Here is a 15454-nt window from a genome sequence, read left to right on the forward strand (position 1 = left end):
GAAACGGGCCACCAGCCCACACTGTCCACAGGCAGGTGAGGTCTGAGCAGGGCCAGGACCGGGCTCCAGGGCACAGGGACCAGGAGGGGCAGCTGGGATGACCTGCACCCTGCGCAGAGCTCCCCACAGGACGGGGAGCAGAGAGCAGCTGGTCAGGGGCACTGGGAGAACTGTGGACAGTGTGGAGGAGGACAGACATTTCTGAGGACGGTCGTGAGGAGGGGGCAGGGCGCAGGCAGGTGGCTGAAGCACGGTGACAGCAGTAGCAGCAGACCTGAGGTCTGGGCGAGGGCACCCGTTGAGGGCACAGGAGTCACGGCTCTCAGTCGGGTGCAGCTGAACGCATCTCGACCCAGCACCAAGTCTGGAACCGGGGCTGAGGTGCCCAGAGCGCCTGGTCCGAGGGGCCGCACTAGCGGAGGGCCAAGGGGAAGATCTGCAGAGACTGGGGGTGCTGGGCACCTTCAGCAAAAGGCTCCAGGAAGGACAGTGCAGACCGAGGCCTCCAGGGCCGCCCCCTCCTGGGAAACAGCAGCCTGGTGACAGGCCCTCGAGGCTGCACAGCCTGTGGCTTTGAGAAGTCAGTCTCCACCTCCAGCCACGCCCGGACCAGTGAGGCTGTAGGTCCGTGAGGGACACACAGGCCTGGGGACACCGCATCCGCACTCCCCGGGGAGCCCGCCAGGGACGCAGGCCACCTGCCGCCCAGCTGGCCACAGTGCAGAGAAGTTGCACACGTGCAAAGAGCACCTCGGTACCGTGACGTCTTGCCGCCTCTACACGCACACGCTAGTTTAACACATAAGTCACGGATGGAACACGGCTGTCCCCAACCACAGGAAGAAAAGGCTCAGAAGGCCCAGCACTGACCTTTTTATCTCGTCTTTGCAAGTGTCCACGTGGTACTTGAGCAGCCGCAGGTCAGGGCCCGACGACAACAGGATGAAGGAGTCAATGTAATAGAACTGGGCCGCCTGCACAGGCCTCGGAAGCCGGTCCCTGCCCTGCAGGGCAGACCCGGGTCACCTGCCTGGCACGCTCGCCCCCGACGGGAAGCTCGCCCCCGACGGGAAGCTCGCCCCGGACGGGAAACTCGCCCTCGACGGGAAGCTCTCCCCTGACGGGAAACTCGCCCCCGACGGGAAGCTCCCCCCCCCCCCCGACGGGAAGCTCGCCCCCGACGGGAAGCTCGCCCCCGACGGGAAGCTCGCCCCGGACCGGAAGCTCGCCCCAGACCGGAAACTCGCCCCCGACGGGAAGCTCGCCCCGGACCGGAAGCTCGCCCCGACGGGAAGCTCCCGTCTCAGCACCAAGCGGGAAGCTCGCCCCCGACGGGAAACTCGCCCCGGACCGGAAGCTCGCCCCGACGGGAAGCTCCCGTCTCAGCACCAAGCGGGAAGCTCGCCCCCGACGGGAAACTCGCCCCGGACCGGAAGCTCTCCCCCGACGGGAAGCTCGCCCCGACGGGAAGCTCGCCCCGGACCGGAAACGCCCCAGACCGGAAACTCGCCCCCGACGGGAAACTCCCGTCCAGCACCAAGCAGCTTCTGCTCTAAACACGTCAACAGGCTTTGCTCAACCAATTAACAATTTTTGTTTCTTCTTCCTGACTTCTAAAAGATGTTATATATGATTGAATTTTTCCATCATGAGTGTTTTGAGGTCTGGCCATTAAAAACTTTACCATAAAAGATACTTAAAACTTGGCAGCAATGATATTAAGTATCTAGGATTCTGTTAAAGCCAAAATTTTTTTTAAGATTTTTTCATTTTAGAGAGAGAAAGGGAGAGAGAGAGAGAGAGAGAGAAGGCGGGAAGGAGCAGGAAGCATCAACTCCCATATGTGCCTTGATGGGGCAAGCCCAGGGTTTCGAACCGGCAACCTCAGTGGTCCAGGTCAACGCTTTATCCACTGCGCCACCACAGGCCAAGCTAAAGGCCAAGATCTTATTCAACAGGTTTTAAAAAGTCATCATGAGATGCCCAGGCTCTCATTTCTCAGCCGACACATGAAGTGGTCAGCTGCCCTGAACAAGCATCTCCTTGAAAGCCCGAGCTTGGCCAGTTCCCAGCCGGGCACTAGTTCTGCTGGTGTGCAACTCCTTTCCACAATGAGACTCAAAGAAAAATGCGAATAACATCGTTGAGAGCTGGCAACACACCGGCTCATAAGGTGAGAACTGGAACTCGTTCCCATCAGCACCCCTCCCCCTGGACTGACCCCCTCCCCTCCCCCTTTCTGCTTCCAAACGACCTCCCGTAAGTTCACTGCAACAGGCCGTCATATCCCCCAAAGGTGCTGTCCCTCCTCCACACAACAGACCCTGGGCCATCATCACTTCTACTATAAAACCACATCGAATAAACTTTTAAACGTATTCCAGTATTTTAGTCTTGACAGTTTGCCACTCTGAGACCACATCAGATGAAGGACTTATTTAACTACACGTGTGTGTGTGTTACACATGTGCGACCTCTTATACGTACATACACTTGAGAACATGTGAATCACTAATTTTCAGTGAACTGAAGCAAACTCCTGCTCTGCCCCATTCCCTGCCCTCCTGTCCATGGAGAAAGGTCTGTCCACCCAGTTGTGACCAGTCTCAGGATCACAGGGGACCATCGGAAATCAGCAGGAATCACCCATTACCAGGCTCAAGGCGAGCTCCCTCCTGCAAACCGACCACACCTTCAGGGTCCCGTCCAGAGAGGTCGACAGCAGCCACCGGCCGTTGTGGCTCCAGCCCAGGGTGCTCACTGCCCCGTCGTGACCTGAGGAGACAGGCGGGAGAGGGGACAGGGACCCCCGTTACAGAGGTGCCAGCAGAACCGAAGCCCGTGGAGTTCATCCACTGCAGTTTAAGGCTTTGTGCGGTTTCCGAGGAATGTTTCCAAAATTCACACTTTTAAAAACACAAACTTAAAAATTATGTGCACATCCGAGAGCATGTTTTAAAAGAACCTTATAAAATGAAGAAAATTATAAAATATAGGGAAGCCTGTGGGATTCACGAGAATGCTCTTTAAAGAACTTGGTTCTTTGAACGATGAAAGAAAAAGTCAAAGGGATTTACTGAACAGTCACATGTCATCCGCCCGTGGTCACGGACCTGAACAGTCACACGTCATCCGCCCGTGGTCACGGACCTGAACACAGTCACACGTCATCCGCCCGTGGTCACGGACCTGAACACAGTCACGCGTCATCCGCCCGTGGTCACGGACCTGAACACAGTCACGCGTCATCCGCCCGTGGTCACGGACCTGAACACAGTCACGCGTCATCCGCCCGTGGTCACGGACCTGAACACAGTCACGTGTCATCCGTCCGTGGTCATGGACCTGAACACAGTCACGTGTCATCCGCCCGTGGTCATGGACCTAAAACGTCTCATCTAGAATGGAGGCAGACTTCCAAGGTCACCCGCTGGTCCAGGAATCTGAACATCACTAGCACATGTTCCCAAGATCCCCTGTGGGTGAGCTCTCACACCAGCAAACAGCTTATTTAATGTGCCCCATAGCTTTCCAAACACTTGGGAGTATAAACAAATGAGTCAAGAAAGAAAAAAAGAAGCTTAATCTCCCACCACTTACTGGCTTCCCACTTCTTATCAAAATGCCCAAAGAGGCACCAAAATCAGTGTTTTTCAGCGCTGGTCCACCAGAAACCGCGTGCCGGTCTGCGGAAGAGTCCACACCCCAGTGCTGCACAGAGTCTGTGATGGAACAGACTCTGTATCTTCGTGCAGCATCAGGGTGGTGACGCTCTCCGTGGACCAGCATGCAAGCTGGTGGACAGCACCATCCCCGTACCACTGGCAGAAAACCACCGCCAGCCTGACAGTGGTGCTGCAGTGGACAGAGCATCGACCCGAGACCCCGAGGTCTCCAGTTCAAAACCCACGGTCGGCAGCTTAACAAGGGCTCACCAGATTGAGTGCAGAATCATCACTGAGCCCAAGGTCCCTGGCTTGAGCCCAAGGTCCCTGGTTCGGCTGAAGCCCTCCTCCCTCTTCCGGTCAAGGCACGTATGAGAAGCAGTCAACAGGCAACTAAAGGCCTCAACTACGAGCTGATGCTTCTCCTCTCTGCCCTTCCCTTCCTCGCTCTCTCTCAAGGAAAAAGTAAAAAGAAGAAAATCACTGCCAAAATGACCACTGCAGTCTGTCCCTCGGGACGCGTGACCCCTGAGCTCTCTGTCACCACCGCCACCACTGGCCCCGGTTTGGCAGATGGCGCAACACATCTGAGGACGTAGCCCCAGCTTCTCATCAGGCAATGGGAACGTCAGAATAATTAAAGGCACAGCTGACGGGCCCAGTTACCACCCATGCCCCTCCTACGACAGAGAAATAAACGGGCACTCAGAAGGGAGAAAGGGGGAGGCCGTCCCACAGCCAGGACAGGGTGCACCAGTCACCCCAGACACCTGCCTCTGCTGAGCCCTGACACATGCCTGGGAGCACGGCGCCCGGCACTGCCGGGCAGGACAGAGGGGACGCTGACCTGCAGCTCTAGCCCCACGTCCCAGACAGCAGCCAGTGGGGCCCACAGGACGGTCACACTTTGCCCCATATCCAAGCACTCTGGGACAGAAACTGCAAGATTAAGCCACCATGGCTGCAAGCACTTTGCCATCACCAGGGTCCCGTGGCGGTCCTGTCCCCCTCCACACTGCTGACCACGTGTGAATTACACTCAGTCGTTTACAGATGACACAGAGAATCGCAGCATCTCCAGAGCACACGCATCAGAAAACCAGAGGAACAAAACAGAAAAAGCAGGAAGACTTGTCGGCCCGTTTGCCCCGCAGCTCAGCTCCGTGAACGGACTCAGGAAACTCCGCAAACATCTGAATGGCTCTGCTGCCCCCTGGTGTGCATTTCCGGCATTTCGGTCCCTGCTGCAGCTCAGCCGAGAGCGGTCACTGGTGATGCAGCCTGTTCACTGAACCACCTGTGTCGGGTTCTGCCACTCGGTCCAAGTGCTGCAGCTCGCATGGTCCCAGGGAGGGAAGCCCCTGCCGTCCAGCTATGGAACTCTGAATGTGCCTTCTTACAAGCCAAGTGGCTCCCTTCCCTGGCACGCTGGTGAGGGCACTCTGACCCTCCCACCAACAAGCGGCAGAGAGCTGACGAGGCCATGGATCAGAGGGACGCCCACGGGAAGTCACCACGAGTAAATGGGCTCAGTTCTTCCCAGGTCGCCGTAACCCACCCATCCCTCCCCCGTTCCTCCTGCCACTAACAGTGACCACCCTCAGAAACTGGGTGAACAGGACCAAACCCGGCCCCGGACACTCCCCTCGCCCAGAGCCAGGGCCCCTCGGGAAGGGGACGCCACCTTGGGGGTGAACACGGAGGGGGTGACATGCAGAGCACAAACTGACCCTCTGAGTGACTCTCCCAGAATGTGTCAGCCCCTTGTCGTGTGGGGGACCCAGTCCTGCTCCAAGTTCTCAGAATAAACATCAACAGGACAGTGGTTCCTGACACCCACACTCCGAGGTGTGTCCTCAAAGGTGCTGAGCTATCCGGGAGACTTTTAATTTAGCTTCTAGTTTTCACCATCAAAATATCCAAAACCTACCATGTGCCTCGACTGTGACCGAGGAAAGCACCTGCCTCTGGGAGCTGAGCAGCCAGTCGGGTTCTCAAAGCGGAAGTGGAAACAGATGGAAAACGATGCCTCTTTCCCCCAAACAGCGCAGGAGCCCGTCTTCCAGGTGCATTTAAATGTCACTGCACTTCCCTGACGCGGTAGAAGCCACTTTCCACCCACACAAACCCTCCCCTCGAGACGCGTCCACAGAAACATCACCCCCACCTGGACCAGCTGTTCAGCCGCCGAGCTCCCGGGGCGGTGGCTCTCAGAGCGCCAGCCCTGACTGGGGACGCTCCCGGCTGAGTCTCAGAGCGCCGGCCCTGGCCGGGGACGCTCCCGGCCGAGTCTGTGCAGAGGGGTGGCCCTGACCGGGGACGCTCCCGGCCGAGTCTGTGCAGAGCGCCGGCCCTGACCGGGGACACTCCCGGCCGAGTCTGTGCAGGGGGGCGGCCCTGACCGGGGACGCTCCCGGCCGAGTCTGTGCAGAGCGCCGGCCCTGACCGGGGACGCTCCCGGCCGAGTCTGTGCAGGGGGGCGGCCCTGACCGGGGATGCTCCTGGCCGAGTCTGTGCAGAGCGCTGGCCCTGACCGGGGACGCTCCCGGCCGAGTCTGTGCAGAGCGCTGGCCCTGACCGGGGACGCTCCCGGCCGAGTCTCAGAGCGCTGGCCCTGACCGGGGACGCTCCAGGCCGAGTCTGTGCAGAGCGCCGGCCCTGACCGGGGATGCTCCTGGCCGAGTCTGTGCAGAGCGCCGGCCCTGACCGGGGACGCTCCAGGCCGAGTCTGTGCAGAGCGCCAGCCCTGACCGGGGATGCTCCTGGCCGAGTCTGTGCAGAGCGCTGGCCCTGACCGGGGACGCTCCAGGCCGAGTCTCAGAGCGCTGGCCCTGACCGGGGACGCTCCAGGCCGAGTCTGTGCAGAGCGCCAGCCCTGACCGGGGACGCTCCCGGCCGAGTCTGTGCAGAGCGCTGGCCCTGACCGGGGACGCTCCCGGCCGAGTCTGTGCAGAGGGGTGGCCCTGACCGGGGACGCTCCCGGCCGAGTCTGTGCAGAGCGCTGGCCCTGACCGGGGACGCTCCAGGCCGAGTCTCAGAGCACTGGCCCTGGCCGGGGACGCTCCCGGCCGAGTCTCAGAGCGCTGGCCCTGACCGGGGATGCTCCTGGCCGAGTCTGTGCAGAGCGCTGGCCCTGACCGGGGACGCTCCCGGCCGAGTCTGTGCAGAGGGGTGGCCCTGACCGGGGACGCTCCCGGCCGAGTCTGTGCAGAGCGCTGGCCCTGACCGGGGACGCTCCAGGCCGAGTCTCAGAGCACTGGCCCTGGCCGGGGACGCTCCCGGCCGAGTCTCAGAGCGCTGGCCCTGACCGGGGACGCTCCCGGCCGAGTCTGTGCAGAGCGCCGGCCCTGACCGGGGACGCTCCCGGCAGAGTCTCAGAGCGCCGGCCCTGACCGGGGACGCTCCAGGCCGAGTCTCAGAGCGCCGGCCCTGACCGGGGACGCTCCCGGCCGAGTCTGTGCAGAGCGCCGGCCCTGGCCGGGGACGCTCCCGGCAGAGTCTCAGAGCGCCGGCCCTGACCGGGGACGCTCCCGGCCGAGTCTGTGCAGAGCGCCGGCCCTGGCCGGGGACGCTCCCGGCAGAGTCTCAGAGCGCCGGCCCTGACCGGGGACGCTCCAGGCCGAGTCTCAGAGCGCTGGCCCTGACCGGGGACGCTCCCGGCAGAGTCTGTGCAGAGCGCCGGCCCTGGCCGGGGACGCTCCCGGCCGAGTCTCAGAGCGCCGGCCCTGACCGGGGACGCTCCCGGCCGAGTCTGTGCAGAGGGGCGGCGAGGAGACTGGCATGGACACCAGGCGCAGGCGGCACCGGGCCACCCTTCCAAGGTCCTGCCCCCCGGGACAGGGAGCCCGCAGGCCTGGGAAACCCTGGAGGTGCCTGTCCCTGCAGGTGTGGCCTCCCTGCTGACCCAGGCTCACAGCCCACCCTTCCTGCACACGCCCCCACCTCTCCAGTCCAGACACACGGGGACTCCTCTGAGACTCTAGGCGCCTCCCATGTGGCTCTGACACAGCAGTGCTGGGCCCACAGGCAGAGAGAGAGGCAGACGGGGCTGGGGACAGCCCTACGTCAGACTCAGGACGGTGGGACGGCGACACTGGAACGTGGCTGCACGCCATCGCAAACCTACTTGTTAAAAAGACCTCTGCCTTAAAGGAAACAAAAGCAGCCCTTAGTAATTAATGACCAGGACCAACGTGACCCACCTGTCAGTCAACATTAACTGAAACTCAGACACATGTTACCTGACAGAACCGCAGGTGTCCCAGTAAGATCGGAATCGAACACCAGTGACAAGTGGTTGAGTAGGCCGCAGGCCAGCCGACGTCCGTCTCCTGCTCAAGAAAGAAGACGTCCCTTAGGAAACCACCGTCACAGGGGCACACTGGCAACAGGGAAACGGCATTTTCAGTTAACTTGCAATTGTTTTTTCAGCGAGAAAATCTGAAACAAGCAGGTCCCAGCTCTCCTCGCCGGCCGACCCCTGGCACCGAGGGCTCTCGGCTCCCTGGGAGGCGCAGCTGAGGCCCTGCGTCCAGGACCGAGGGCTGACCAGCACCAGCACGGGTCTGAGTCCAGAGGGCCCTGAACCCCAGACGCCCAGTCTAAGCCCTGTGCCATCCGGCCTCCCACCAGCAGACTGTAAGTGGCATATCCGGATAAGCAGCTCCATCTAAACATTTCCCTAAGACAAGGTACAAATAAATTAAAGAGATTTCCTCCAGAATATCTGAATGTGAGGATCCTACTTGTATGGTCACATGCTTAGTAACAAGCACATCAAACATCACAGAGATATGAACTTCACTGGTAACATTACAGACTTAGTTTCCCAACATTATTTTAAAACTTCTCTGTCTGGAATTCTATGAAAAGCAAAGGGAATTATGTGTGGTTACAAATAACAATAACCCTCAGACACCACCTGCGATACTCTGAGCGACAGCCGGTCACCCACTCGAGGCGGCCAGGACTCACGTCCACACCGGGCGGGGAGTCACAGCGCTCACTCGGAAAAGAGCTCGGGTCACAGAACTGGCTCCATGTCGCCCTCACGTTGCCTAGAAAACGGCTGGTGGCCAGAGGAGCCAGGTGGAGGCGCTTCGGTGCCCTGAGCACAGCGGGCTCCACACGGCCGAGCCCTGCCCAGGGGAGACTCCCCGAGGGACGGTCAGCGGGCTCCACACGGCCGAGCCCTGCCCGGGGAGAGACTCCCCGAGGGACGGTCAGCGGGCTCCACACGGCCGAGCCCTGCCCGGGGAGAGACTCCCCGAGGGACGGTCAGCGGGCTCCACACGGCCGAGCCCTGCCCGGGGAGAGACTCCCCGAGGGACGGACAGCGGGCTCCACACGGCCGAGCCCTGCCCGGGGAGAGACTCCCCGAGGGACGGACAGCGGGCTCCACACGGCCGAGCCCTGCCCGGGGAGAGACTCCCCGAGGGACGGTCAGCGGGCTCCACACGGCCGAGCCCTGCCCGGGGAGAGACTCCCCGAGGGACGGTCAGCGGGCTCCACACGGCCGAGCCCTGCCCGGGGAGAGACTCCCCGAGGGACGGTCAGCGGGCTCCACACGGCCGAGCCCTGCCCGGGGAGAGACTCCCCGAGGGACGGTCAGCGGGCTCCACACGGCCGAGCCCTGCCCGGGGAGGGACTCCCCGAGGGACGGTCAGCGGGCTCCACACGGCCGAGCCCTGCCCGGGGAGAGACTCCCCGAGGGACGGTCAGCGGGCTCCACACGGCCGAGCCCTGCCCGGGGAGAGACTCCCCGAGGGACGGTCAGCGGGCTCCACACGGCCGAGCCCTGCCCGGGGAGAGACTCCCCGAGGGACGGTCAGCGGGCTCCACACGGCCGAGCCCTGCCCGGGGAGAGACTCCCCGAGGGACGGTCAGCGGGCTCCACACGGCCGAGCCCTGCCCGGGGAGAGACTCCCCGAGGGACGGTCAGCGGGCTCCACACGGCCGAGCCCTGCCCGGGGAGAGACTCCCCGAGGGACGGTCAGCGGGCTCCACACGGCCGAGCCCTGCCCGGGGAGAGACTCCCCGAGGGACGGACAGCGGGCTCCTCACGGCCGAGCCCTGCCCGGGGAGGGACTCCCCGAGGGACGGTCAGCGGGCTCCACGCGGCCGAGCCCTGCCCGGGGAGGGACTCCCCGAGGGACGGTCAGCGGGCTCCACACGGCCGAGCCCTGCCCGGGGAGGGACTCCCCGAGGGACGGACAGCGGGCTCCACACGGCCGAGCCCTGCCCGGGGAGAGACGCCCCGAGGGACGGTCAGCGGGCTCCACACGGCCGAGCCCTGCCCGGGGAGGGACTCCCCGAGGGACGGTCAGCGGGCTCCACACGGCCGAGCCCTGCCCGGGGAGAGACTCCCCGAGGGACGGACAGCGGGCTCCTCACGGCCGAGCCCTGCCCAGGGAGAGACTCCCCGAGGGACAGACAGCAGGCTCCTCACGGCCGAGCCCTGCCCAGGGAGAGACTCCCCGAGGGACGGTCAGCGGGCTCCACACGGCCGAGCCCTGCCCAGGGAGAGACTCCCCGAGGGACGTTCAGCGGGCTCCACACGGCCGAGCCCTGCCCAGGGAGGGACTCCCCGAGGGACGGTCAGCGGGCTCCACACGGCCGAGCCCTGCCCAGGGAGAGACTCCCCGAGGGACAGACAGCACAGATGTGACGTCAAGTCATCCCCCTGGGCCTTGTCCTCGACCCAGCAAGGGACCGGGGGACTGGGGTCCAGGGGAGAGCGGGGTCTGCTCTGCTGGCTTTGCTTCCCAACCACGGAAGACCTCTCCCAGTAGCCTTCTTGCCAGGCCGGCCCTCGTGTGTGAGGGGCGGGTGGGGCCCAGGGCCCAGACCTGGGAGCCGCTGCTGGAGCCTGGGCTGGAACGGCCAGAGCTCGGCACCAGCCCCACGCACACCGTGGGAAAGAGGATTCTGGTCTTAGCCTGAACTCAGGCTTTGCGGTACAATTTCAAGAGACTGAGACCTCTTAAAAATCTTATTTCCAATGAACAGTGGGCAGCAACGTACCTTCCGGGCCACCATACCTGAGAACTGGACGCAGCTCACGGCCACCGGGCCCTGCGCTACGGCGAGCCGCCTGCGGAGCTTGGTGGGCAGAGAGCTCTCCAGAGGGTACTCCTTGCTTGAGGGCGATGGGAGAGACAGAGGGGTCGAGGTGAGACTGAAAGAGAACTAAACACAGTGGGTCCCCCGCAACCTGCACAATCTTATCCCATCAGACTCGAATCCACACGTGTCAACTCACATCCAAAACCACGGAGGAACTCTTCAAACACAGCAGTCTTTCGCTCATTTGTACCAAAAAATGCAAGTATTTCGAGTACAAAATATGAAGAACTTATCGTATTCGATACAAACTAACACGAATACCATGATGGGTCCGGGGAGGGTTGGCAGGAAAAGGTTTACATCCCAGTGAACGCCTTCGGTGTGACCTCAACGCGGACGAACACGTAATGAACAAGTGGCTTTAATTCACCATGAAATCCGTCTCTGCCCCCGTTTGTAGGAGAAACCAGGGGAGGTCTGGGAAGAAAAGGCCGATGCACACACTCCAGGGCAAGGCCAGAGCGCAGGGCGCCTGGGAGCCGGGCGGACGGACAGCAGCCGTCTCTACACTGACCCTCCTGCTCAGCCGTCTCCACACTGACCACACTGACCCTCCTGCTCACCAGCTGCAGGAACCAGGCAGCCGGCCTCAAGGGGGCGGCAAGGCCACACCAGGGGCCGGCCAGGCTGGGGGAGGCCTCCCACGTCCTCCCCTCCCGTGACCCAGACCCACGTGCAGACTCCGCCGGAAGAGAGTGTCACGCCGAGCCCGGGAGGACGGGACAGATGGGAACCTGCACACTCTCCACGCGTGTCCACACACTTATTTATCTGCAGGTATTTCCACACAATCACCTACACGCATCCATACTCTTATCTGCACGTGTCAAGTTATTCACGCGTCTGCACACAGATCCCCACGCATGTACACTTATTTGCACTTATCCACACATGTATCCACTCATCCAACCACGTCTGTACACTTACCTGCATATATATCCACACGTCTCAGTACACATGTCCAAATGCTTATCCGCACACGTGTCCACACATCTGCATGCATATCTGCACGCCTGTCCACTCAAACACACACATGTCCACATACTTATCCAGGCACATATTCACACAGGAATCTCCACACGTCTCCACACACCGCCGTACAGCACTCTGGTAACATCCCCAGATTCTAGGTGTTCAGACGCCTGGACCCAGGACAGATGATGGGTCCTCGGAATCACTGCCTCCTGCCCCCTCGACAGAGCGCCCGAGGGCCACCCACACACAGTCTCCCAGAGGGCAGAGCCTGAGCTGGTGTCCTGCAGGGTGGGGGGCACGTGCTGAGGGCGCAGACTGCCACACCACACAGGGCAGAGCCTGAGCGGGTCCCCTGCAGGGTGGGGGGCATGTGCTGAGGGCGCAGACTGCCACACCACACAGGGCAGAGCCTGAGCTGGTGTCCTGCAGGGTGGGGGGCGTGTGCTGAGGGCGCAGACTGCCACACCACACAGGGCAGAGCCTGAGCTGGTGTCCTGCAGGGTGGGGGGCATCTGCTGAGGGCGCAGACTGCGCCTGCCATGCCGCACAGAGGGACACGGAGAAAGTCAGTGTCCCGCACGCGTTTTGCAAATGAAACGGTGGCTCAGACATGAGTGGGGTGCACGTTAGAGTGAACGTTTAAAATCCTGCAGCCCATGACCTCTGTCTACGTGATGTGAGATGGGCTGGCCCTGGACGTCCCCTCACCCCCTCCTGCCTGGGCTGACGTCCAGGAACCTGTAGGGCTCGTCCAGTCACAGGGACGGGTGTGGAGCCAGAGCCAGAGCCAGGCCAGCACCAGGGCGGGGCTGCTGGGTATGAGGGAGCATTTCCACGCCAGTGGGCAGGTCGCTGGCCCCCAGACACCAGCGCCGAGTCCACCCCAGCCACTCCTCAGGAGCCTGCCAGTGCCTCCTAAACACCAAGTTCAACAAAAACTAAGTGCTCCCGAATTGTTTGGGGAGCACTACAGCAGTGTGTCTGCCACGTAGCAAATGTGACAGAACAGGACGGAGGGGTGCACAGAATGCATGCACACGTCTGTGCACACGCGTGCACATACAAGGTGTACACGTAAGGCCTCACGCCTGAAGAAATTCAGCTAACTATTTAAAGCATTTCTCCAAGTGCATTTCAAGTGTATGTTGGAAGCGCAGACTAGGGTACACACCATTTGTACGCTTTCTTGCATTTTGAAGACCTTTCACAATCGCCCTTGACGTTGGTCTTCGGGGAAAACATACTTGCACTGAGGAAAGAAAACTCACGTCACTCAGAGGTGAAGTTCTAAGCTTCTTAAAAGAACAGTGAAAACAAATAAATACATAAATGCCGAGACTGTCCCAAGTTAGTAATAAACTGAGGAATTAATTTTGAGACGAACAGGTAATCTTCCACTTATATATCAATGATTAGCAAATCAGTGCTGGAAAATACACTGTATTTGGGTATAAAAACCAATGCGGGAGAATACCGTGCTCTTTTACCTACAGGGCAAGCACTGGTCATGCCAGCCAGTGGTCAGGGCAGAGAGAGTAAAACTGGAGAGTCCTGGGAGGGGGGGCAGAGGCTGGACTTTTATACAGAGCAGCCAGGACAGTGGCCGGGATGCAGGGGGCAGAGGTCTGGCCACTCTGCCAGCACCACCAGGTGGACCTCCGGGTGTGCACCTGAGGCAGGAGGGACGACGGGAGCCCAGGGGTGGAGACGGGACACGCTCAGGAGGCGCATGGGAGAAGTGAGGGCCAACGGAGACGGGTCAGCCAGGGAGCCCACTAAGGGCCCCACTGCACTCTGAGTGCGGGACCCCACAGGGCTTCCAGCTGACAGGGACGTTTCAGTTGCTGCACTAAGAACAGACAAGAGTCGAGATCTGAGGTGGAAGGAGGGTGTCTAAACTCTGCTGGGAAACACGGGGCCCCTGCAGGACCAGAAACCAGCCGGCAACCACGCCACACAGCCCCCACGCGCCACACACCCTCCTCAGACAGCCCCCACACACCACACACCCTCCTCAGACAGCCCCCACACACCACACACCCTCCTCAGACAGCCCCCACACACCACACACCCTCCTCAGACAGCCCCCACACACCACACACCCGCCTCACAGCCCCCACGCGCCACCCACCCGCCTCAGACAGTCCACACCGCGACTCCAGCTCTGAGTGCAGCGGGCTGTGATGCCTGGTGTCCGAGTGAGCTGTGCTCTGGGAGAGGGCAGTGTGGTCAGGCCTCCACGCCACGCCCCTCTCCCCTGCCTCACCTCACGAGGTCCTCGATCATTATCACGGGGACCAGTCAGGGACCAAAGGGCTGATCGGAGGCCAGTGAACAGTCAGCACTCAGGAAGTGCTCGCTTCTGTAGCTGCTGCCACTTCTGCAACAGGGACTTTCTGGGGTCCAACCCTGCCTTCTAACTGCTGTGCACCTCTGTCTCTGTCCCACGGGGTGGCCCTCGGGACACACTCTGGCTGTATCTGAACCCTGCCTTCTGACTGCTGTGCACCTGTCTCCCGTCCCACGGGGTGGCCCTCGGATACACTCTGGCCGACTCTGAACCCTGCCTTCTGACTGCTGTGCACCTCTGTCTCTGTCCCACGGGGTGGCCCTCGGGACACACTCTGGCCGACTCTGAACTCTGCCTTCTGACTGCTGTGCACCTCTGTCTCTGTCCCACGGGGTGGCCCTCGGGACACACTCTGGCCGACTCTGAACTCTGCCTTCTGACTGCTGTGCACCTGTCTCCCGTCCCACGGGGTGGCCCTCGGGATACACTCTGGCGGTATCTGAACTCTGCCTTCTGACTGCTGTGCACCTCTGTCTCTGTCCCACGGGGTGGCCCTCGGGACACACTCTGGCCGACTCTGAACTCTGCCTTCTGACTGCTGTGCACCTCTGTCTCTGTCCCACGGGTGGCCCTCGGGACACACTCTGGCCGACTCTGAACTCTGCCTTCTGACTGCTGTGCACCTCTGTCTCTGTCCCACGGGTGGCCCTCGGGACACACTCTGGCCGACTCTGAACTCTGCCTTCTGACTGCTGTCCACCTCTGTCTCTGTCCCACGGGGTGGTCCTCGGATACACTCTGGCCGACTCTGAACCCTGCCTTCTGACTGCTGTCCACCTCTGTCTCTGTCCCACGGGGTGGTCCTCGGATACACTCTGGCCGACTCTGAACCCTGCCTTCTGACTGCTGTGCACCTGTCTCCCGTCCCACGGGGTGGCCCTCGGGACACACTCTGGCCGACTCTGAACTCTGCCTTCTGACTGCTGTGCACCTCTGTCTCTGTCCCACGGGGTGGCCCTCGGGACACACTCTGGCCATATCTGAACCCTGCCTTCTGACTGCTGTCCACCTCTGTCTCCCATCCCACGGGTGGCCCTCGGATACACTCTGGCCGTATCTGAACTCTGCCTTCTAACTGCTGTGCACCTCTGTCTCTGTCCCACGGGGTGGCCCTTGGGATACACTCTGGCCGTATCTGAACTCTGCCTTCTAACTGCTGTGCACCTCTGTCTCTGTCCCACGGGGTGGCCCTCAGGACACACTCTGACCGTATCTGAACTCTGCCTTCTAACTGCTGTCCACCTCTGTCTCCGTCCCACGGGGTGGCCCTTGGGATACACTCTGGCCGACTCTGAACTCTGCCTCGACGGCCCTCCCGTGTTCCTGCTCCCACACCCAC

General features: G+C 61.4%; 1 protein-coding gene across 1 annotated transcript in view; it reads right to left on the reverse strand.

Annotated features, from left to right (window-relative positions):
• The window catches only part of WDR27 (WD repeat domain 27), a 113850-nt gene that overhangs the window by 68247 nt on the left and 30149 nt on the right, over positions 1 to 15454 (reverse strand). The window contains exons 16-20 of the mRNA XM_066372815.1: positions 12937 to 13014; positions 10706 to 10803; positions 7907 to 7996; positions 2654 to 2775; positions 871 to 1004 (exon numbers count right to left, since the gene is read on the reverse strand). Coding sequence (XP_066228912.1) covers positions 871 to 1004; positions 2654 to 2775; positions 7907 to 7996; positions 10706 to 10803; positions 12937 to 13014 — 522 coding nt within the window. The remainder of the gene's footprint in view (positions 1 to 870; positions 1005 to 2653; positions 2776 to 7906; positions 7997 to 10705; positions 10804 to 12936; positions 13015 to 15454) is intronic.

The sequence above is a fragment of the Saccopteryx leptura genome, chromosome 3, assembly GCF_036850995.1.
Source record: "Saccopteryx leptura isolate mSacLep1 chromosome 3, mSacLep1_pri_phased_curated, whole genome shotgun sequence".
Classification (NCBI taxonomy): Eukaryota; Metazoa; Chordata; class Mammalia; order Chiroptera; family Emballonuridae; genus Saccopteryx; species Saccopteryx leptura.